Below are 24,087 nucleotides of genomic sequence, written 5' to 3'. Positions count from 1 at the left end.
TTAAGATTGTAAGAGACAGTGAGAGACTCAGATAGGCAGTGTACCTGCTGGACAGCTGCTCGAGTGTTCAGGGCAGGACAGAGCAGTGCTAGTGTTAGCTCTGTACAGAGCTCCTCTGGTTAACAGCCTACAAAGAAGAAACTTAACTCAGGAACAAAGCAGTGTAAAGATGATGTATTGAGTTTTGTCAATTGTGCCAATGCAAATAAGGATGCAAAGCCCATGTGTGTTATATACAGAGAAGTACTGGCAAATGAAAAGAAAAGTTTCAGATTTTGAAAGAGAAGCAGTAGGTGAAAAAATTCCTTTCGAGGTTGAGACCCCAGATTCAGTTATTTACTTACAGCTGAACTCCAAACGAAAAGACTATTCTGGTGTACCTGACCTACGATGCCACATTAAAACATTATGTGGAGATGCCGGCATTGGACTGGGGTGAGCACAGTAAGAAGTCTTACATCATCAGGTTAAAGTCCAACATGTTTGTTTCATGCTGCAATTGTTTTATGCTGCAATTGTATAAGGTGTTAGTGAGGGCAGACCTGGAGTATTGTGTTCAGTTTTGGTCCCTTTATCTGAGAAAGGACGTACTGGCGCTGGAGGATGTGCAGAGGAGATTCACTAGGTTAATCCCAGGTCTGAAGGGGTTGGATTACGAGGAGAGGTTGAGTAGACTGGGATTGTACTTGTTGGAATTAAGAAGGATGAGGGGGGGATCTTATAGAAACATATAAAATTATGAAGGGAATAAGATAGGATAGATGTGGGCAGGTTGTTTTCACTGGCTGGTGAAAGCCGAACTAGGGGGCATAGCCTCAAAATAAGGGGAAGTAGATTTAGGACTGAATTTAGGAGGAACTTCTTCACCCACAGGGTTGTGAATCTATGGAATTCCTTGCCCAGTGAAGCAGTTGAGGCTCCTTCATTAAATGTTTTTAAGATAAGGATAGATAGTTTTTTGAAGAATAAAGGGATTATGGTGTTCGGGCCGGAAAGTGGAGCTGAGTCCACAAAAGATCAGCCATGATCTTGTTGAATGGCGGAGCAGGCTCGAGGGGTCATATGGCCTACTCCTGCTCCTAGTTCTTATGTAACACTAGCTTTTGGAGCACTGCTCCTTCCTCAGGTGAATTCACCTGAGGAAGGAGCAGTGCTCCGAAAGCTAGTGTTTGAAACAAACATGTTGGACTTTAACCAGTGTTGTAAGACTTCTTACATTAAAACATGCCAGAAGCCCATGAGGCTGTCAGCATTCTGAAGTAGCATCTCACAGGAGTATCCAGTGCTGAGTAAAAGAAGTATTTTTTGCTATTACCCTCCATGGCATGGTGGCATAGTAGTTAGTACTGCTGCTACACAGTGCCAGGAACCCAGGTTCAATTCCAACCTTGGGTGACTATCTCTGTGGAGTTTGCACAATCTCCCAGTGTTTGCGTGGGTTTCGTCCGGGTGCTCCAGGTTCCTCCCCCAGTCCAAAGATGTGCCAGTCAGGTTGATTGGCCATGCTAAATTGTCTCTTAGTGTCCAAAAGGATAGGTTAGGCTAACGGGGACAAGGCTAGGGTGCTCTTTCATCGGTACAGACTCGATGGGCTGACAGACCTCCATCAGTACTGTAAGAATTCTATGATTCAGGACGACTACACCCGTGAGGTTAGACTTTCCGTTTTCATAAATATGAAGATAGCACAAAGTAACTGGCTGATAACTACACCTGATATGCGCATTGCTCTCTTCTCCTTTGAACCTGATTCAAGTGAGATTGTGAGGACTATGCAAGCCCTCCTTTCACATTAAAGATAAGCAAACGTGGTGTGTCGCAAAGGTCGGTCAGTGTGGGTTGCGAAGGTCGGCCGGTTGACAATAATGGGTCCCGGGAAAAACAGTTTGAAAACACTGCTCTAGAATACTAGTCTAGTAACAGAGCCACGATATTCCCAGGGTTAAACAACATAATCATAGGATAATAAAAACAAAACGCTCCACATGCTGGAAATCTGATATAAAAACAGAAAGTGCTGGATATACTCAGCTGGTCTAGCAGCTTTGGTGGAGAGAGTTAATGTTTTGAGTCGAATATGACATCACAGAATGAGATGGTTCCAGCATGAAAGACATCACAATGCAAAACAAAAGGTGCTTGTTTAAAGTTCTACAATGGGCAATAGCATGACAGAAAACATCAGTTATTTTAAAACTGGTATTAAATTGAGAAAAATTTATATTCATTCCAGAGCTCAATGGTTTTGTAAAACTTCAGCTCCACAAGTTCAAATAAAACATAACGCATATCAGGATTTTCTAAAATACTATAATACATTACCCCAATCATTTGAAATAACCAAATACAAATTCTTCTTATCCCAAAATTAATTTATCTTCTCTCTTATCTCATTCCTTCTGTGCTATTCCAGCTTTAATTGTTCTACTTAATCTGATGATTCAAATTCTCTACATCACATTTACCTGAAAAATAATTCATTTCCTTTTTTGTTTGGAGATGGGAGCAAACTTTTAAAAATAACTTTGGTTGGAGAAGCACAGGTGTCGCAGTGGTTAGTACTGCTGCCTCACGAGGAACTGGGTTCGATCCCAACCCTCGGGCCATTGTCCATGTGGAGTTTGCACATTCTCCCAGTGTCTGCGTGGATCTCACTCCCACAACCCAAAGATATGCAGGGTAGGTAAATTGGCCACGCTAAATTGTCCCTTAATTGGTTTAAAAAAAACTGGGTTGGATGCACTAAAGAATGGCCTGAAAGACCAGCTTTTCAACTCATTAAAAGCTCAAAAATTAAACTGGCCATTATATCTTGACGATTTCAATCATTAACAGGTCATTCCCGATCAGGATAAAAAGAAATTGCCAATGTAAATAAATAAAACTTTGTTGATGCCTTTAGAGAAAAAGAGCAAGTTTATTATGTGCAAAGAGCTTAGGCATAATGTCTCAATGCTTCTCAATATTGAATGCATATGCTATGCTGTTATGCTAAAAATACAATGCAAGTTGCATTGATATGTTGAAGAATATATTTTGGCATACCAAATGTTCCTTTGAGATTAAGGATCTTAGCCCTAGAGAATTAACTCCTTCCATATTTAGCATCCAATATCCGAATAAAGCATTCCAAGATCAGTCACAACAGTTGGCAAGGAACGTTTAGCACGATTGGCAATTTACAGTACAAAAATGGACAGAGTATATGCTTCCTCCAACTCAATTGACTTCATCTCACCCTATTACATGTTCTTCTACCTCATGTACTTATCCAGCTTGACCTTAAATGTATTTATACTATTCACCTCAATCACTCCCTCTGGAAGGGAACTGCGCATTCTCAGCATTCTGAGTGATGAAACCTCTCCTATACTCCATATTGTAGATGCTTCCACAAGTGGAAACATCTTCTCCACACCAAACTAACAAACCCTTCCATAATTTCAGCCAACATCTTGGTCTTCACTAGAGTCTCAAGCTGTTCAGACTTTCCTGATAGTTGTACACTGAGTTTTGATAGAATAATATTCTTTATTAGTGTCACAAGTAGGCTTACATTAACACTGCAACTAAGTTACTGTGAAAATTCCCTCGTCGTCACACTACGGTGCCTGTTGGGTACACTGAGGGAGAATTCAGAATGTCCAATTCACCTAACAAGCACATCTTTCGAGACTTGTGGGAGGAAACCGGAGCACCCGGAGGAAACCTATGCAGGGGAGAACATTCAAACGCCGCAGACGGGAAACAAACCCGGGTCCTAGGCGCTGTGAAGCAACAGTGCTAATCACTGTGCTACCGTGCTGCCCATATCATCCTTGCAAATCATTTTTGTACTTTCTCCAAGATTAACATGGCACGACCATTTCAGTAGCAAACCAGTGCCACACCATGGGCATTTTTGGAATATTAAATGCTATACCTTAGTCTGTGAAGGGAACACTTTCATGTCGGTCTGTGATGGATTTAACTCAAATCGCAGAGATGAAGGAATAACGCACTTATCGAATCTTACATTTGTTTTTACTATTTTAGCATTACATATTTGACATAACATTTAATTGTATTCATCCTATTTATTGGCTTATATTGTCTTTTTTCAATCCACTAAAACATACATAAAATCTAAGCAGAATAGATTAACTGTTGTTAATAGTCCCAAAGATGCTATCAAATTGAAATATAGTCTAAAGGTCTTTAAATATTTAATCCAAGCTACAGAGATTATATATATTTTGTCACAATTTTAAATAACAATTTTTTAGATATCCACGGGTTCATGGAGTGATACTAACATTTCATAATTATTTAAGTTGTACAGAATTTCAGAAAAAAATACAAGTACGCATTATGCCATGACCTCGGATTGTACCCAAAATTAAGTTCCGGTAAATTTGAAGTCTTCCATGCCTCCAGCCACTGAGAACATAATCCACAAACAACCATATATCCTGGCTATTTTTCATTAATGTTAGATGGACCAGCTAAGGAGGGGTATAATAGAAACCATGACAATAATATTTTTTTAAAATTAAGATTACATTTTAGCTAATATTCTGCACTCCCTGAATCCTGGAGTTCATATTGTGCGCAAGCAATGCTGAAACTGCTATTAGCAAAAAAGCAGTGTCAAAATACTCTGTTTCAACTGTATTGTGTCCAAAGGTTTTCGACTAGTTTCTTTTTTTATTATTCTTTCATGGGATGTGGGTGTCACTGGCAATGCCAGCATTTGCTGCCCATCCCCAATTGCTCTTAAACTGAAAGGCCTTTCAGGCCATTTCAGAGAGCAGTTAAGAGTCACCACATTTTGTGGCTCTGGAGTCACATGTAGGACAGATTTCCTTCCCTCAAGGACATTAGTGAAGCATATTGGTTTTTACGGCAATCAATGCAGTTTCACGGTTGACATTTCTGAATTTATCAATTAATTTGATTTAAATTCCACTGGCTGCCATGGTGGGACTTGAACTTGTGTACCCAGAAAATTAACCTGAGCCTCTAGGTCACTAGTCCAAAGACATTAACACTACCCTACCATGTACCACAATCACTATAGTTAAATATATAATAATTCTCCTGCATTTTATTGACCATTTATACTTACCACTGGCAGACAAACTTTTCACTGTCAACTTCTATTCCTGGTGGTGTTACTAATGCAGAGCCAACTCTTGCTGCTGTGCAAGTGAGGAAGAACAGAAGATTATGATGCGGTGTTTGGGGATGGTGGTAGGGGGAAGGGTAGTGAAGGAATACCATAATATGGGAGAGATTCTTTTGCTTTGTCCTGAACAATAACTTAAACATTTTATTATATATATACATATCATTATATATATAATATATAGTTAATTACCCTTGTATTTATTTCACGCTTGCTTTTCCAATCAGAAAATAAAGGGGAAATTAGTCCTCATTGTAAGTTCTGTTCTCCAAACACAACTTTGCATATAAACACTTGGGTTTACCTGATTGTATGCATGTTGGTAGATATTTTCAAATGTACCCACATGCTCCGAAGTGACCTTCTGCATAGTAAGTGGCACTCCCTCCCATCAATACTGGTAAAGAGATGGAAGTTACTTACTGAGGTGATGTAGAGTCTCAGCACCAGCAGGTGGCACCACAGGCTAGTAGGATAAAAATTCTCAGTTCTGGAGATTAATTGGCTGATAAAAGAAGGTGATTTGTAGAAACCAGAAGCAGTATTTTTTAAAACTAGAAGCAATCCTCTGGTTGCTCTCACTCCAGTTCATTGCTACCTGGTCAGAATAACACCGGCAAGAACTTCAATCAAGTCAGCCATGGACTCTTTTCAGCTACTGCCCCTTCAACCTTGTTATCTCATGTGACCTACTGTAAAGCAATCAGTTCCTTATAACCTGCATTCCCCTTTTCCCACCCAGCTTAATTTCATCTGCGTGCCACCTACTCCCGGTAAAAAAAAACCTTCAAGTCTATTACTATTGTGTTTTCATACTTCCAACTATCTAGCTTTTCTTCTACAATTTGTCACTACACTTCTGGAGTTATTAGTTTTGCGAAATCACAACCCATCACCTTTGGTTCTCTTGCCCTTGCAAAGACCATTTAACTCTCACCCTGGTTGCTCCCCGGAATACCTCCCATCTTCACACCATTTAAGTCTAAGGGATATAGATTTGAGCATATTTGACAGACAACTGGTTTAGTGATCCATTGCCAAATCTGGCTGGATCACAAAGCATTTAGTTGCCTCTGTAGATTCCTGCCCTGCCCCGAGCTCACCAGGACGTACTTCCTCAAAAGATCCCCCTTGCCTTAACCTGGAATTTCATCTTTCTCTAGTTTCTCTCCCATTTCTCCTCCATGCTGTCGCCCAGCTCTTGTTAATGATAGCCATCGCTTTCTTTCTAGACACAACTCCTAATAAACTGGTGATCACCAAACTTTCTTTCCTGGCTTCTACATTGCTGATATTGTTAACAACTTTCTCACCTCAAGTACTGTTCCTTTTCCATAAATCATCTATCAAAATCCTTTTCCTCAAAAAAACCTCAACTCCTCCATCCTGCAAACTGCCACTCCACTTGCAACTTCCTTTTTAAGTCCTTGAACTTACTGTCGGTTCTTAAATCCGTGCCCACCTTTCTCAGAACTTTGTTCAGAGCTGTTTTGGTATAGAGGCAGAATGGAAATCTGATTGGTGGGGTTAAAACATAAAGTCACAAATTACATTGTGTCTTTAACAAAAGTAAACTCTCTTCTCTATCTAGCTACATAAAATTGACCACAAAATTCTCCTCCAACACCTCTCCACCATGATCCAATTGGGTGGAACCTAACTCACCTGGTTCCATTCTGTCTAACCAGAGAATCAATTCTAATGGTTTCTCTTACTGCTCCTATAACTTTATATCACCACATGTCCCTCAAGAACTTACTGTGCAGCAGCAAACATTACGTGCAAAAGAAGCAGTTGTCTTAAGATATGGGTGATAATCTTCGAGACCACTCACAATAAGAAATTAGTAGGAATGCCACCCAGCCCTACCTCATCTCCATCTCTTTCAATTCTTCCACTTTTCTAAATTATTGAACTGCTTGGCTGACATACAGTTAGGATGAACATGCATTTTATCCAACTAAAAACTGGGACGACAAAGGGCATTGTCTTCAGTCCATATTATAATTATTGACTTAATCCCTCTCCCTGGCAATTATCCAAAGCTGAACCAGACTGTGATCTGACCCAAAGATGTGCGTTCTAGTACATCACTAAGACTGCTGATTTCCAGCTCCATAACAATCATCAGGCTCAGCTTACCTGCCAATGAAACCATCATCCATGCCTTTATCTCATTTAAATTTAATAATTATAATGCACCCCGGTTGATCTTGCACATTCCACCCTCCAAAGTCTCTGCTGCCCATGTCCTAACTAACTCACACCAATCCTACTCACCCACCTCCCCTATGCTTACTGAAGTACAAAGGCTCCCAGTTAAGCACCAATTCAATTTCAAAACTGGCATCTTTGTTTTCAAATCCCTCCATGGCCTCACCACCTCCCTATCAATGCGATCTCTTCCAGGTTTATAGTTTCCCCCACCAGCTATGCCCAAGACCTTAGAGCCCTGCCAATCCCGGCCTTTTGATCATTCACAATTTCAATCACTCTCGTTACTGGCGGCCTTGTCTTCAGTTGCCAAGGCTCTAAGCTCTGAAATTCCCTCTGTAAATCTCCCTCCCTCACTTTCCTCCTTTAAGGCAATACTTAAAACCTACTCCTTTTACAAAGCTTGGTCATCTGGCTCAATACAATATGTGGCTCAGTGTCAATGTTTTATTGGATAACATCTTGGGATGTTTTGTTTCATTAAAGGTGCTACATAAATGCAAATTGTTGCTTTTGCAGTTCATATTTGGCACAGGCTTAAGGCCTCAAAAAATAGTTATCCTCGCAGGACATATAAATTGGCTTTCTATTGCCAAATACGTCCAGTTGAACATCAAGAAAATAAAACAAATAAAACAGAATGCTATAAGGGAATAAAATGCACCTTTGTTAGCGGCTGGTGAGGGTAGAGTTGAAACAAGCCATAAATTAATCAGTAAGAAAGCAAAGGAAGAAACAAAGATGAAGGTATAGATTACTTGAAAATTGTCTAGTGTTTTGCTTTTCAGCTTGTAAAACTTAAAAAGCAACTTGCCCCATTCAAATACACAAGTTTATTTTTCAGCTTGATTACCTATTAAAGTTCATTCCCATTTCCCTCGCCACTACACCACTTTCTCCTCCACACACCATTTCTCCCTCCCCACAACAGAATCAAAATATTTTGCCAAGAGAGGATCAACAGGTTTGTGCCAGAAAACCATTCTTTGGAGAACAGAAATTACAGTGGGCAACTTCCATTTCTCCTTCAAAAGCAGGTCTTCCCTCAATGGAAGCTTCAAAAGGTAGATCAATAGGGACAGAAGTGTACATCTAAATATCAAATTAAACAATACCCACAGTGAACAAATCCCTATTGCCCAGTTTAATACTATAATGCTTCTAAATTTTGTTGTAAGTTTATATTTTCTCCCCTTACACTTTTTCAGGTCTCCCCTCGCCACAGACCATTCTCCAAGTCACGAGGAAGTGCATGAACATGGCCCCGGGGAAAACATCCCTCCAAATTTTCTTTCCTCTCTGTGAGAATATGCCTGGTCTCTGCTGTTGAACAAAGAAAGATGGCAGTCATTTTCCAGCAGCCATACCATGGTTCACGTTGGTTAGGAATAAAGGCCAAGTGGCAGGCCTAGGATGAAGCCAAATATCTTGAAGGTTCAAATTCCCAAATTGCAAAGGGGACTGACAAAGTAAGAACATCTACGGACTGAACATTAATTGACCAGTTATCCAAACGGCATTTACTAGCTTCTGCCCTAGATGGCCTGGTATCACTAATATTTTGTGAACATCACTCGAGCCCACAGGCATCAACTTTGTACTACTAACTTTGTATTAATTTTATCATAAAGAGGTGCTAGTACTGCAAACAAATTTTGAAATAGATATCAGGTAAATCTACAGAAACCAGCTAATTTTAACTAATATTTCTGATGCCTTTGTCCATATTATTTAAAATTTAGCTTGTCTGAGGGCATTACTTTCATCTCCTTACAATGAACTCATAGCCAACATGTCCAGAACGTTCCTACAACCACTGTTCTGAGGCAAAAAACTTAGCAAGGACATTGGGATGATTTAAAGATCCTGTTGTTTACTTGGCTTATAACAAGACAAATATCATCCACTTGAAACCATCCAGCAGCACAAAGTTATGACTACAAAAAGAAAGGCAGAATTACTGAGCAAAGAAGGAAGATGAAATTGGGCAATATGGGTTTCAGGTCTAAGCCAATAGTGAGGAAACAACCCATACCATGCAGTGGGTCCTGTGGTGAAAAATAAAGTGCAACTTTCTATGTATTCAATTTTGTGCATGTACAGTTAGGGAGACCCAAGTGTTTGTATGTGGAAGGTATAAATCTGAAAAGAAAAAATTAAATAAAAAAAAAACATGGAAACAAAACAGTTCACACAAAATTTACAAATGTCACAGGTAAATTTCTTGTGATTTGATTAAGTGAAGGGAAAGGCTCATAAGAACTTTCCGTTTCAATATTTAAAACTAAAGACTTGTTAGAGCATCATAAATTCAGTCTGATATTTTCTCTCCCATGATGATGAACTGTAAGTCACTTGGAATTAACGCTGATCCATTAACATCAATTGTGAAGATAATCCACACACACACACACACACACATACACACACACATACATCCCGGTACCGGAGAATGAAACACTTGATTTAAGGGCATCTTCGGTCAGCATCAAGCACAATCGGACACTAAGTATGGTCTGTCAATTGGTGCTGAACCAAATTCAACGGAGCGGTGAGGATGGAGCAAACTAACAGAGTTTGAACTTAATTTTTCAAAATCTACATAACCAAGAGATTGGAGACACTGAGCGGAACTCTCCCTTCCAACGGCTAAGTGTCGGCGCCAACGGACAATCCGGGTGGATCACGACAGGAAAATCAGCACAAACCCCTCACTGATTCTGGATCCGTGAGGGGCTAGCACCGACGGCGCATGAACCATCCACAGATAGCACGGAGAATGGGCGGGTCCCGGGCCGCATGTGCGCAGGGCTGATGGCCTACACCGGTCGTGCCGAAAAACATGCCGCTGGCCGTTTTGGAACCCTAACCCGTCCACCCCGACCCCACAGCCCACCCCCCATCAGTTCCCCCAACCCTGGCAGAAACCTCCCGGCCAGCAGCATGGATCCCGGACAAGTGTGGCGGCGCTGGACACCGTCCGCAGACAACATGCCGGGTTCCCAACCACTGGGACCACATGTGGCCCACGCTGTCAGGAACTCGGCCCATCGGGGGCGGAGCAACGCGAGTAGGCTGGCTGATGACACGCAAACGACCGTGCGACTGCGCGCGGTGCGCGTCCTGATGCTGCCGGTTTGGAGGGGGCAAAGCATCGCAAACCAACATCAAACCAGTGCCTGCCCGGGGCAGCACGGTGGCCTAGTGGTTAGCACAACCGCCTCACGGCACCGAGGTCTCAGGTTCGATCCCGGCTCTGGGTCACTGTCCGTGTGGAGTTTGCACATTCTCCCCGTGTCTGCGTGGGTTTCGCCCCCACAACCCAAAAACGTGCAAGCTAGGTGGATTGGCCACGCTAAATTGCCCCTTAATTGGAAAAATTATTGGGTACACTAAATTTAAAAAAAAAAAACCAGTGCCTGCCCCAATTCCGGTGTTGGAATCCATTCACCGCCTGATCACCGATGCCGATTTTGGTGTCGGGCTACGGAAAATCCAGCCCTCTGTATAGGATTCTTTCACCCATTGCCACACTTAAATTTGAGCATTAATTTTAATCATCATGTTATCCTTTTTAAAAGAAAACCCCATCGTCAATATCCCTTTTAATAACTGAATAGATGCAAAGCACTATGCTCAACAACCTTTACCGTGCTTGATTTATAGAATCCCTACAATGCAGAAGGAGGCCACTAGGCCCATTGAGTCTGCATCCACACTTCCCCACTCCTCCCTCACCCTGTAACACCCCATAACCTAACGTACACATCTGTAGACAGTAAGGGGCAATTTATCATGGCCAATCCAACTAACACGTTCATCTTTGGCATGTGGGAGGAAACCAAAGCACCCAGACGAAACCCATGCAGACATGGGGAGAAAGTGCAAACTCCTCACAGACAGTTGAACCCAGGCCCCTTGCACTGTGAGGGAGCTGTGCTAGCCACTGTACCACCATGCTACCTCCCCCCAAAAATAGAACAGCGCCCAACGTGGGGATTGTGTATCTAAAAAGTTTGTTTATCGTTTCAAAGGCTTTGGTCTTATGAAGTGAACACCGACAATACAAGGAGAGAAGCTTATGGAGTCACACAAATTGAGGAAGCTAACTAATCTTTACATGCAGTTATGGTCATGTTCATGACAACTACTTCTGTTCGCTCTTAATACCATCAGTAGACAGTTCAAACCACTGCATTTGAAACTTTCCCCAATTTTCTCCCCTTAAGGAAAGCTGTGACACAAATTGTATGGTTACTGATAGACTGTAGGTGGCCATTCACCAGGAGCCATGTGGCAGATTATTTGGCTTAAGTAACATAGAAAATAGGAGGAGTAGGCCATTTCAAGCCTGCTCCGCCATTCATGATGATCATGGCTGTTCATCCAACTCAATAGCCTGTTTCAGTCTTCCCACCCCCCCCATATCCTTTGACCCCTTTTGCCCCAAGAGCTATATCTAACTACTTGAAAATATACATTGTTTTGGCCTCAACTACTTTCTATGAATTCCACCCCTCAACACCCTGTGTAGACCTGTTAGAATGTTATAGGTTTCTATGAGAGCCCCTTCCCCAACACATTCTTCTGAACTCCAGCGAATATAATCCTAACTGACTATCTCTTCTCACATCAGTCCTACCATCCCAGGAATAACTCCCTCTATGGCAAGAACATCCTTCCTCAGATAAGGATTCCAAAACTGCATATATTTCAGGTTGTGGTTTCACCAAGATCCTTTATAATTAAAGCATCATCAAAAATATGGGGTGCGAATCTCCGCAACGGCTGACGCCGGCGTGAAACCCGGAGTGTTTCACGATGGCGTCGGAGGCCGCTCCTCGGCACCTATCTCTTCCCCCCCCCCCACCCCCCGCCCCCGGGGGGGAGGGGGGGGGGGGCTAGGAGCGGCGTTGCGGAGAACTCAGCAGCCGGGCCTTGACGCTGGTGTCAAGGCGGCGCGCCGATAATTTGGCCGGCAGTGCCTTAGTGATGTCAGTCGCGCATGCTCAGGTTGGCCAGCGCCAACCCACGCATGCGCGGTTGCCATCTTCCCCTCCTCTGCCCTGCAAGAGATGGCGGCTTGATCTTGCGGGGCGGCGGAGGGGAAAGAATGTGTCTCTTAGAGACGCCGGCCCAACGATCGGTGGGCACCGATTGCGGGCCAGTCCCCTCCCGAGCACGGCCGCGGTGCTCAAGCCCCTCTCCGCCCCCCACAGGCCCCAAACGTACCTTTCGCGCGATGTTCACGCAGGTGTGGTTGCCGCCGGCGTGAACAGGTCGGGAACTTCAGCCGCTCGGCCCATGCGGGCCGGAGAATCGCGGGTCCCCGTGAAAAACGCGACATGCCATTTGGGTGGGGGGGGGGGGGGGGGGTGGGGGGGGGGGGAAGAAAGAGAGAATCGCGGGGAGTGCCAGAGCGGCCCTCCCGCGATTCTCCCACCCGGCCTGAGGAGCGGAGAATCACGCCCATGTTATCATACTCAACTGATATCCATGCCTAAAGGCTTTTCAATATGAAAACCAAAATAAAAAAACTCAAGATTACAAAATAAAACATCAGAATATTCATCCATATGGTTTGATTTAAGAGGGTTCTGAATTTAAAATTTCTAGCATTTGAAATGTTATCATTACCAGTCACATACCTGTAGCTGGTGTGATGTGGGTCGGTACATGCTGCAAATGCGCCATTGCTTGTGGCCTGATCTCGGAGATTACTCGATGGTTAGAACTTTGATATTCAATTAGTTTCACTGCACTAGGTGCATCAGACTCAAATGACTGGATATCCACCGACACAAGACACACTAACATATCTGATAAGAAAAAAGAAAATGCTTAGCAAACAAGTCAAAAACTAAAGTGGAATATGATTTTAGTAAATATTTTCTAATTTTAAATGGCAAGTTTTGAATGATCATGAAGCTAGATCAGTTGTTAATTTTAAAGCTGAGATATAGGTTTTTGTTAAGCAAAGATATTAAGGGATATGATCCAAAGGCAGGTGTATGGAGTTAGGTCACAGATCAGCCATGATCTCATTAAAAGGTGGGACACGCTTGAGGGGCTGAATGGCCTACTCCTGTTCCTATGTATTCTCTGGCTGCTTTAACCTGTTACACCAGATTTTAGTCCTGGGAGATTTTGTCGCAATAATTTGCTTTTTGAAGACTTACTTGTTCCTGCACTTGTAAGGACACTGTACTATTTGTTACATTCTGAACGATGGTTTTTGGCAAGGCTAATTTCTGACTGAAGACCTATTTCTTTACTTGTTCATCCTTCATAAGTCTTCATTTTGTTCATTAACAACGGTGTACAATTTTCCTTGCCACACCTCATCTTAGTATCTCCAGAAATAGTCAAAGATTCACAAATAATGAAACTTTCAGCAACTGATATAGCATCTTCAATGTAACAAACATCCTGAGGAGCATTGTAAAATTAAAAATTACACTGACCCATAAAAGCAGATTTTTAAAAAATAAACATTTTATTAAGGTATTTATTTGGTATTATAACAGCAACAAAATCAACAATATACATAACAAGGAAAATATAAAGATAGTGCAAATTCCATCTCCTTCTCCCACAGTCTGGTCATTACTTACCACCCCCCCCCCAACCTACGTTAACCTAACCCCCCACCCCCCTTTCTGCTGACGATTAGTTCTCTGCGAGGAAGTCGACGAATGGTTGCCACCTCTGGGCGAACCCCAACAGAGACCCTCTCATGGCAAACTTAATTTTCTCCAGGCAGAGGAAGCCAGTCAGGTCTCCGATTTCGGGGGCTTTGAGTCCCTCCGTGCCATCAATATGCGTCTCGGGGCTACCAGGGAAGCAAACGCTAGAACGTCCACCTCTTTCTCCTGCTGGATTCCCGGATCCTGCGATACCCCAAAAATTGCCACCTCCGGACTCATTGTCACCCTCATATTTAATACTGTGTACATGGCGTCAGCAAACCCCTACCAAAATCCCCTCAGCTTTGGGCATGCCCAGAACATATGGACATGGTTCGCTGCCGCTGCCCCCCCCACCCCCCCCCCCCCTCCCCCGGGGCACATTTCGTACACCTGTCCTCCACCCCAAAGAATCTGCTCATCCGGGTCACTGTATAAAAGCAGATATTAAGCCACTATTGTCTTAGGTCTCAGAGGATTATGAGGCTGGAGGAGATAGGGGAGGACAAGGCTATGGAGGAATTTGAAAATAAGGATGAGAATTATAAAGTCAATAATTGATTGGGAGCCCATGTACTTAAGCCCTCACAGGGGCGAAAGAATGAAACTTGCTGTGAGTGAAGATGGAGCAGCAGTGTTTTGATTACCGTAAAATTATGGAAGGTAGAATGTGTGAGACCAGCCAGGAATGCGTTGGAATAGTTCGCTCTTGAGGTAATGAGACATCAGTAAGGGTTTCAGCTGCAGATGCGCTGAGGCAGGGTAATGTCTGACAATGTTATAGAGGTGCAAATAGGCAATCCTAGTAATGGCAGAAATAAGAGGTTGGAAACTCACCTTTGGATCAAATGCGATATCAGGGTTGAGACAGTTGCCAGTGAGAGAGATGGAGTTAGCAGTTAGGGAACAAGAGTGTGGAGAGGGACTGAAAATAATGGCTTCAACCTTCCCACTATTCAATTGGAGGACACTTCTGCTCATCCATTTCTGGATGTTGAACAAGTAGTCTGTTAATTTAGCAATGTGAAGGAATTTAGAGAGAGGTGGTGGAGAGGTAGATCTAATAAGTGTTGTCAGTTTACTTGTGAAAACTAAATCCAGATCTTCAAGAGGCAGCATGTAGATGAGAAGTAGGAGATAGATTCTTGAGTATTGTAAGAGGGAGGAAAAGAGAAAAAAGTAATTGCAAGTGGTTCCCCGACCGACAATGACTCCTGGTCTTAACTTTAGAATTCTCAAGCCTGGTTTTCAAAATCCTCCATGTCCTTCTTCTGCAATTCCTAAACTCTGCAAATCCCTCCCTATACCTCTCCCACAGGATGCCCAAGTCTGGGGCATTCTGTGCAGACACTGGCCGAGGCCCAGGATAGGGCTGCCGCCTCAGAGGCAGCCATGTGCCTGAGCTACTTGGACATTGCAGATGCGCTCCTCAGCATGGCCCACTCACAGCAGGCCATGGCGGAGAACGTCAGCGGCATTGCCCAGGCGCTGGCCGGCTTGGCACAGATAAAGAGGGAGGTGACACAGTCCCAGAGGGAAATGGTGCAGCCACTGGCTGATGTGGCACAGTTCCAGACGGAGATGGTCCACTCCCTGCCCGCCATAACCACGAACAGGAGACCCTGGCCGATACCAGTGAGGGCCTCCAGGGCTGGCAGCACCAGCTTGCGGGGGCCCATAGGAGATGGCTCTGCTCGCACCCCCGTCCCATGGAGTAGGCTGAGGGGGCCATTGAGCACCCAGAGGGAGGAGGTGATGGGGCCCGTGCTGGTGACCCCCGCAGCGGAGATGCCGGAACACCGCAGCATCTCCCCCACCCATCGTCGCTGGCGCATCTAGTAGGCAGCAGGCAGAATGGGGCTGCACTATGCCACCCGGGTCACCCGAGCAGCGGTGGACCCATCCAGGCCCTGTCACCCCAGAAGATGCGCACCAATGGAGACTCTCGTCACAGGTCAGGCGTCACAGCAGGCCGCCTCCACTCCTGCTGTACCGTCTGGGGAACTACCTAGTCGTAACAGTGGGGGGAGGGAGATGAGAGAGAATGGTGCAGGCTCTATGGGTGGCCTGTACTCACCACATTCTTCCCACCCGCCCCCCAACCGTCCCCACTACCGCCACCCCAGGGATACAAAGGGACCATGTGGTGAAATGCCCAGCTCACATGCAGGGATCACCCAGGTGGGAGGTGCTACCGTGGGCACGAGTCGGGCATTGTCAGACGATGCGGAGCACCAGGGCTCATTGTAGAGTGTCTTGTCGTCATCCTCCATCCCATGGACCAGACTAATGGGTGTGAGGGCTGATCTGGTCTGGCCGAGGGGTGGGTGGCCCATGCTCCCCACCTCCTGCCCGCACCCCGACCATCCCCACCACCCTAGGCATTACTGCCAATCCAGGGCCCCCACCCCATAGAGCTGCAGGTATGTATCATGAAGGGGGTACAGGCTGGGGTGGAGTGTGAGGCTGGGAAGTGGTGTCCGTGTCCCTGGCCAGTCCCCTCCCTAGACCCCCCTCCCAGTCGGTGAACCTGGAGGTGATCAGAACACCACGCGAGTGTTTGCCCTGGCGCACAAATTTAGCGGCCTCCCATGCCTGCCTGGGCCCCAGGTCCTGCCCATTCTCCCTCACATCCCCCTCGTCAGACGAGGCAGGGGCTGCCTCCTCCTCCTCTTCCAACACTTCGCCCCTCTGCTGTGCAATGTTGTGGAGGATGCAGCAGGCCACCATAGTGCGGGCTATCCTCTCAGACATCCAGAGCACTGAACAGCAGTTTCAGGAGGCCGAAGCACCGCTCAATCCTGGTCGCTGTATGGGCATTATTGTTACGGATCTCCGTGGCATCTGCGGCCTCCAGATAGGTTTTATCAACCACGACCATGGCGGATAACCCCCGAGCGGCCTGTTATCCACAGGTGCCCGTAGGGCAACATGCATCCCGTTGATTGCCCACTGGACCCGGGGCATCCTGGTGATGGCAGCAAACCCCGCTGCCCGGGCATCCTGGTGGGCTTGGACCATATCGAAATATATTGATCCGCCTGGGCATATAGGGCCTCCGTGACAGCGCAGCTGCATCTGTGCACCGAGGTCTGTAAGATCCCGGACAGGTCCCCACGGCACCTGGCAGGACCCCGTGGCTTGGAAGTTCAGGGCGACCGTTACCTTTACAGACACCGGGTGCGGATGTCCTCCCCCATACCCCTGCAGTGCCAGGTGTGCCATCATCTGGCAGATGTGCCAACCTGTCTCTTTGCGCAGCTAGAGTTATCAACGGCATGCCCGGTCCGGCAGGTCTTAGAATGTCAAGTGGAGCCGGTACACACGAGACCTCATCCTTGGCACCTCCTCCTCCTCCTCGGCCCTTTGGGCAGCCAGCTCTCCAGCCTGGGGAGCTGCTACCTGCCCCTCTGCTGCCCACTCCGCTGTTGCCCATTCTGCTGCTGCAGCTTCCACCTCCTCTTCAGAGTGACTACCATTCCTACGGCTGCAGGCATTCCACAGAGCTGCAGCGACCAGCAGGGTTGGCCACTATTGCTGGTCGACCTCCAAAATCCATTTTTTGCAGAGGGTAAAAGGCCAACATGTTAGCATGGTGCATACGCCTGTGCCCAACCAGGTCTACCGGACTACATGGTGGCCCCAGTTGGCTCCGCCACTGCATGTTCCTCCCTCCCCCTATCGGTGGCCGGCACCATGGGGGCCTCCGGCACTGGCGCTCGTCCCCGATGCCATGCCTACCAATACTGCTGTCGATAGCTGCAACTGGCCAATTGGTGAGGACAAGGTCAAGTCAGCATTTCTCTTGTGTTGTTCTCGCACCACTCAGCAGGGCCATTCTGGCAACCATGTTATTCAGGGTTTGACCAGCTCAATCAAGAGTGGTGCTATTGATGCACTTGGCGACAGACACTGAAGTTCCCCTCCCCCCACCCAGAATATATTCTGTGCACTTGATATTCTCAGTGCTTCTTTCAAGTGGTGCATAACGTGGAGGGGTACTGATTCATCAGCTGAGGGAGGTCTCTAGGTGGGAATTAGAAGGACATTTTCCTAATGCCATGAGACTTCATGGGTTAACAATAAATATTGAAGGCAACCAAGACTACTCCCTCACAATTGTTATACCACTGTGCCTTCCTGGTGGGACAAAACATACCCAGCAATGATGATGAAAGAGTCTAGAATGTTTCTGAGAGTATGACTATATCAGGCTGCTGCTTCATTAGTCTGTGGCAAGGCTCCACCAATTTGGGCACGGGTCCCCAGATGCATTTCTAAGACTTTGCAACAATGACTGCGTCTTGGTCTTGTCCAGTACTTAGGTGAATGTCAGGCTGTCCAATTTTGATTCGTATTGTTCTTTTGTCAAAGCGGTTTGATACAACTGAGTGACTTGCTTGACATTTTCAGAGGGCAACCACATTTTTGAGTGTCTAGAGTCACATGAAAGGCCAGACCAGATATCCTTCCCGCAAGGACGTCAGCGAACCAGGCGGGTTTTTACAAGATATGGAAGTTGACTGAAAGTAGCTTTTTATTTCAGATTTATTTAATTCAATTTAAATTCCCTAGCTGATGCAGTGGGATTTGAACTCATTTCCAGATCATTAGTTCAGACCTCCGGATTAGCAGTCCGTTATTATAAACACAACAAGCAGGATTTTTCATATGGCAGGATTTCTTCAGAGACCCTGCCACCCAAGGAGTCGATGGGGAATGCATCTCTGCAAGGGTGGTAGGCAACATGCAGGCTATCCATTTCATTTTACAAGTACTGCCATCTTCAAACGCATGGGCAGGTGACTATAAAATATTACCCCAAGTTACGATTCCCGATATAGCACAGCCCACGTTTCTTTCCCCAAAACTACTGTAGCTCTCAGTATGTTTGGGACAGAAGCATTTCCCCCATCCCCGTTAAGTTCACATTAGAAGGCTATGGCATGTTCAGATTTGTTCTTCTTTCCTCATTTTAAATCTAGAAGAGTTTTATTTTTAAGTTTAGCAACAAATATGTTTTCAGGTTTGTGGGAGATAGGACAGCGACAGGTATAAGAAAAGAAAACGTCCCACACATTAAATGGATGTAAGCACACTGAACTAAGTTTCTATAAAATCTAATTTTCTAATTTGCATGCTGCACAGAATTGAATGAACAGCAATCCATAGATGTAGTACCATACCACAGCTGGGTTCTACATGGAGAAGACGCAACATAAACACTGATTCATTAATTCAGTTTTGATAAACGCAAGTGAATTTGCTATACTTAGAACTAGCAGAGGGCAGCAGAGCAGAGCTACTGATCAGCTGTTCTGGGGAAATTTGCATACGTGCAGTGCGGTCAGCCAAATTTGAACGTGAACTGGTGAAGGAGACCCAAGGAGTTTGAGTGAAGACAAGCATCCAGCAGAGGGCAGCAGAGCAGAGCTACTGATCAGCTGTTCTGGGGAAATTTGCATACGTGCAGTGCGGTCAGCCAAAGTTGAAGGTGAACTGGCGAAGGAGACCCAAGGAGTTTGAATGAAGACAAGCATCCAGCAGAGGGCAGCAGAGCAGAGCTACTGATCAGCTGTTCTGGGGAAATTTGCATACGTGCAGTGCGGTCAGCCAAAGTTGAAGGTGAACTGGCGAAGGAGACCCAAGGAGTTTGAGTGAAGACAAGCATCCAGCAGAGGGCAGCAGAGCAGAGCTACTGATCAGCTGTTCTGGGGAAATTTGCATACGTGCAGTGCGGTCAGCCAAAGTTGAAGGTGAACTGGCGAAGGAGACCCAAGGAGTTTGAGTGAAGACAAGCATCCAGCAGAGGGCAGCAGAGCAGAGCTACTGATCAGCTGTTCTGGGGAAATTTGCATACGTGCAGTGCGGTCAGCCAAAGTTGAAGGTGAACTGGCGAAGGAGACCCAAGGAGTTTGAGTGAAGACAAGCATCCAGCAGAGGGCAGCAGAGCAGAGCTACTGATCAGCTGTTCTGGGGAAATTTGCATACGTGCAGTGCGGTCAGCCAAAGTTGAAGGTGAACTGGCGAAGGAGACCCAAGGAGTTTGAGTGAAGACAAGCATCCAGCAGAGGGCAGCAGAGCAGAGCTACTGATCAGCTGTTCTGGGGAAATTTGCATACATGCAGTGCGGTCAGCCAAAGTTGAAGGTGAACTGGCGAAGGAGACCCAAGGAGTTTGAGTGAAGACAAGCATCCAGCAGAGGGCAGCAGAGCAGAGCTACTGATCAGCTGTTCTGGGGAAATTTGCATACGTGCAGTGCGGTCAGCCAAAGTTGAAGGTGAACTGGCGAAGGAGACCCAAGGAGTTTGAGTGAAGACAAGCATCCAGCAGAGGGCAGCAGAGCAGAGCTACTGATCAGCTGTTCTGGGGAAATTTGCATACGTGCAGTGCGGTCAGCCAAAGTTGAAGGTGAACTGGCGAAGGAGACCCAAGGAGTTTGAGTGAAGACAAGCATCCAGCAGAGGGCAGCAGAGCAGAGCTACTGATCAGCTGTTCTGGGAAATTTGCATACGTGCAGTGCGGTCAGCCAAAGTTGAAGGTGAACTGGCGAAGGAGACCCAAGGAGTTTGAGTGAAGACAAGCATCCAGCAGAGGGCAGCAGAGCAGAGCTACTGATCAGCTGTTCTGGGGAAATTTGCATACATGCAGTGCGGTCAGCCAAAGTTGAAGGTGAACTGGCGAAGGAGACCCAAGGAGTTTGAGTGAAGACAAGCATCCAGCAGAGGGCAGCAGAGCAGAGCTACTGATCAGCTGTTCTGGGGAAATTTGCATACGTGCAGTGCGGTCAGCCAAAGTTGAAGGTGAACTGGCGAAGGAGACCCAAGGAGTTTGAGTGAAGACAAGCATCCAGCAGAGGGCAGCAGAGCAGAGCTACTGATCAGCTGTTCTGGGGAAATTTGCATACGTGCAGTGCGGTCAGCCAAAGTTGAAGGTGAACTGGCGAAGGAGACCCAAGGAGTTTGAGTGAAGACAAGCATCCAGCAGAGGGCAGCAGAGCAGAGCTACTGATCAGCTGTTCTGGGAAATTTGCATACGTGCAGTGCGGTCAGCCAAAGTTGAAGGTGAACTGGCGAAGGAGACCCAAGGAGTTTGAGTGAAGACAAGCATCCAGCAGAGGGCAGCAGAGCAGAGCTACTGATCAGCTGTTCTGGGGAAATTTGCATACATGCAGTGCGGTCAGCCAAAGTTGAAGGTGAACTGGCGAAGGAGACCCAAGGAGTTTGAGTGAAGACAAGCATCCAGCAGAGGGCAGCAGAGCAGAGCTACTGATCAGCTGTTCTGGGGAAATTTGCATACGTGCAGTGCGGTCAGCCAAAGTTGAAGGTGAACTGGCGAAGGAGACCCAAGGAGTTTGAGTGAAGACAAGCATCCAGCAGAGGGCAGCAGAGCAGAGCTACTGATCAGCTGTTCTGGGAAATTTGCATACGTGCAGTGCGGTCAGCCAAAGTTGAAGGTGAACTGGCGAAGGAGACCCAAGGAGTTTGAGTGAAGACAAGCATCCAGCAGAGGGCAGCAGAGCAGAGCTACTGATCAGCTGTTCTGGGGAAATTTGCATACATGCAGTGCGGTCAGCCAAAGTTGAAGGTGAACTGGCGAAGGAGACCCAAGGAGTTTGAGTGAAGACAAGCATCCAGCAGAGGGCAGCAGAGCAGAGCTACTGATCAGCTGTTCTGGGGAAATTTGCATACGTGCAGTGCGGTCAGCCAAAGTTGAAGGTGAACTGGCGAAGGAGACCCAAGGAGTTTGAGTGAAGACAAGCATCCAGCAGAGGGCAGCAGAGCAGAGCTACTGATCAGCTGTTCTGGGGAAATTTGCATACATGCAGTGCGGTCAGCCAAAGTTGAAGGTGAACTGGCGAAGGAGACCCAAGGAGTTTGAGTGAAGACAAGCATCCAGCAGAGGGCAGCAGAGCAGAGCTACTGATCAGCTGTTCTGGGGAAATTTGCATACATGCAGTGCGGTCAGCCAAAGTTGAAGGTGAACTGGCGAAGGAGACCCAAGGAGTTCGAGTGAAGACAAGCATCCAGCAGAGGGCAGCAGAGCAGAGCTACTGATCAGCTGTTCTGGGGAAATTTGCATACGTGCAGTGCGGTCAGCCAAAGTTGAAGGTGAACTGGCGAAGGAGACCCAAGGAGTTTGAGTGAAGACAAGCATCCAGCAGAGGGCAGCAGAGCAGAGCTACTGATCAGCTGTTCTGGGGAAATTTGCATACGTGCAGTGCGGTCAGCCAAAGTTGAAGGTGAACTGGCGAAGGAGACCCAAGGAGTTTGAGTGAAGACAAGCATCCAGCAGAGGGCAGCAGAGCAGAGCTACTGATCAGCTGTTCTGGGGAAATTTGCATACATGCAGTGCGGTCAGCCAAAGTTGAAGGTGAACTGGCGAAGGAGACCCAAGGAGTTTGAGTGAAGACAAGCATCCAGCAGAGGGCAGCAGAGCAGAGCTACTGATCAGCTGTTCTGGGGAAATTTGCATACGTGCAGTGCGGTCAGCCTAAGTTGAAGGTGGTTTGTGGAAGGGCTGTGGGCAACTGACAGTTAAACCCGAAACACTTTGTGAGTGTTTCCCACCCTACCTCCTCCTCTAACCAACCCCCCCACCCCACGGTGGTTGGGAAGCGGGAGCAGGGGCCTGTCGTGAAGGTGAGTGAGTGCCTTTAAATTTGCTTAACTTTCAGCGGGAGCAGGGTTTCAGTTAATATCAGGTAAGCGCTTCCTTTCTTTTTCTTTTTTTTTTTTTAAATCTAGAGGTGATGTCAGGGAAGGCAGTACAATGCTCCTCCTGCAGAATGTTTGAGGTGAGGGACGCCGTCAGTGTCCCTGCTGATTTCAACTGTGGGAAGTGCACCCAACTCCAGCTCCTCAAAAACCGTGTTAGGGACCTGGAGCTTGAGCTGGATGAACTTCGGATCATTCGGGAGGCAGAGGGGGTCATAGATAGGAGCTTCAGGGAAGTAGTTACACCAAAGACTGGAGATAGATGGGTAACTGTAAGAGGGACTGGGAAGAAGCAGTCAGTGCAGGGACCCCCTGCGGTCGTTCCCCTGAGTAACAAGTATACCGTTTTGGATACTTGTGGGGGGGACGACTTACCAGGGGTAAGCCATGGGGTACGGGCCTCTGGCACGGAGTCTGTCCCTGTTGCTCAGAAGGGAAGGGGGGAAAGGAGTAGAACACTAGTAATTGGGGACTCAATAGTCAGGGGCACAGATAGGAGATTTTGTGGGAGCGAGAGAGACTCACGTTTGGTATGTTGCCTCCCAGGTGCAAGGGTAAGTGATGTCTCGGATCGTGTTTTCCGGGTCCTTAAGGGGGAGGGGGAGCAGCCCCAAGTCGTAGTCCACATTGGCACTAACGACATAGGTAGGAAAGGGGACAAGGATGTCAGGCAGGCCTTTAGGGAGCTAGGATGGAAGCTCAGAGCGAGAACAAACAGAGTTGTTATCTCTGGGTTGTTGCCCGTGCCACGTGATAGTGAGATGAGGAATAGGGAGAGAGAGCAATTAAACACGTGGCTACAGGGATGGTGCAGGCGGGAGGGATTCGGATTTCTGGATAACTGGGGCTCTTTCTGGGGAAGGTGGGACCTCTATAGACAGGATGGTCTACATCTGAACCTGAGGGGCACCAATATCCTGGGGGGGAGATTTGTTAGTGCTCTTTGGGGGGGTTTTAAACTAATTCAGCAGGGGCATGGGAACCTGGATTGTAGTTTTGGGGTACGGGAGATTGAGAGTATAGACGTCAGGAGCACAGATTTGACTTCGCAAGAGGGTTCCAGTGTTCAGGTAGGTGGTTTGAAGTGTGTCTACTTCAATGCCAGGAGTATACGAAATAAGGTAGGGGAACTGGCAGCATGGGTTGGTACCTGGGACTTCGATGTTGTGGCCATTTCAGAGACATGGATAGAGCAGGGACAGGAATGGTTGTTGCAGGTTCCGGGGTTTAGGTGTTTTAGTAAGCTCAGAGAAGGGGGCAAAAGAGGGGGAGGTGTGGCGCTGCTAGTCAAGGACAGTATTAC

At 46.5% G+C, this 24,087-nt stretch overlaps 1 protein-coding gene across 2 annotated transcripts in view; it reads right to left on the bottom strand.

Annotated features, from left to right (window-relative positions):
- arid2 (AT rich interactive domain 2 (ARID, RFX-like)) overlaps nt 1-24,087 on the bottom strand; it is a 168,572-nt gene that overhangs the window by 32,948 nt on the left and 111,537 nt on the right. The window contains exons 11-12 of one of the 2 annotated variants that reach the window (XM_038781389.1): nt 13,030-13,200; nt 5,108-5,177 (exon numbers count right to left, since the gene is read on the bottom strand). In XM_038781389.1, the coding sequence (XP_038637317.1) occupies nt 5,108-5,177; nt 13,030-13,200 (241 nt within the window). Of the gene's footprint in view, nt 1-5,107; nt 5,181-13,029; nt 13,201-24,087 lie in introns of both variants that reach the window. The other variant, XM_038781388.1, reaches the window with a different exon arrangement.

This window comes from Scyliorhinus canicula, chromosome 20, assembly GCF_902713615.1.
Source record: "Scyliorhinus canicula chromosome 20, sScyCan1.1, whole genome shotgun sequence".
Lineage (NCBI taxonomy): Eukaryota > Metazoa > Chordata > Chondrichthyes > Carcharhiniformes > Scyliorhinidae > Scyliorhinus > Scyliorhinus canicula.
The sequence above is the reverse complement of the archived record's forward strand: the minus strand, read 5'-3'. Positions and strand labels throughout refer to the sequence as shown.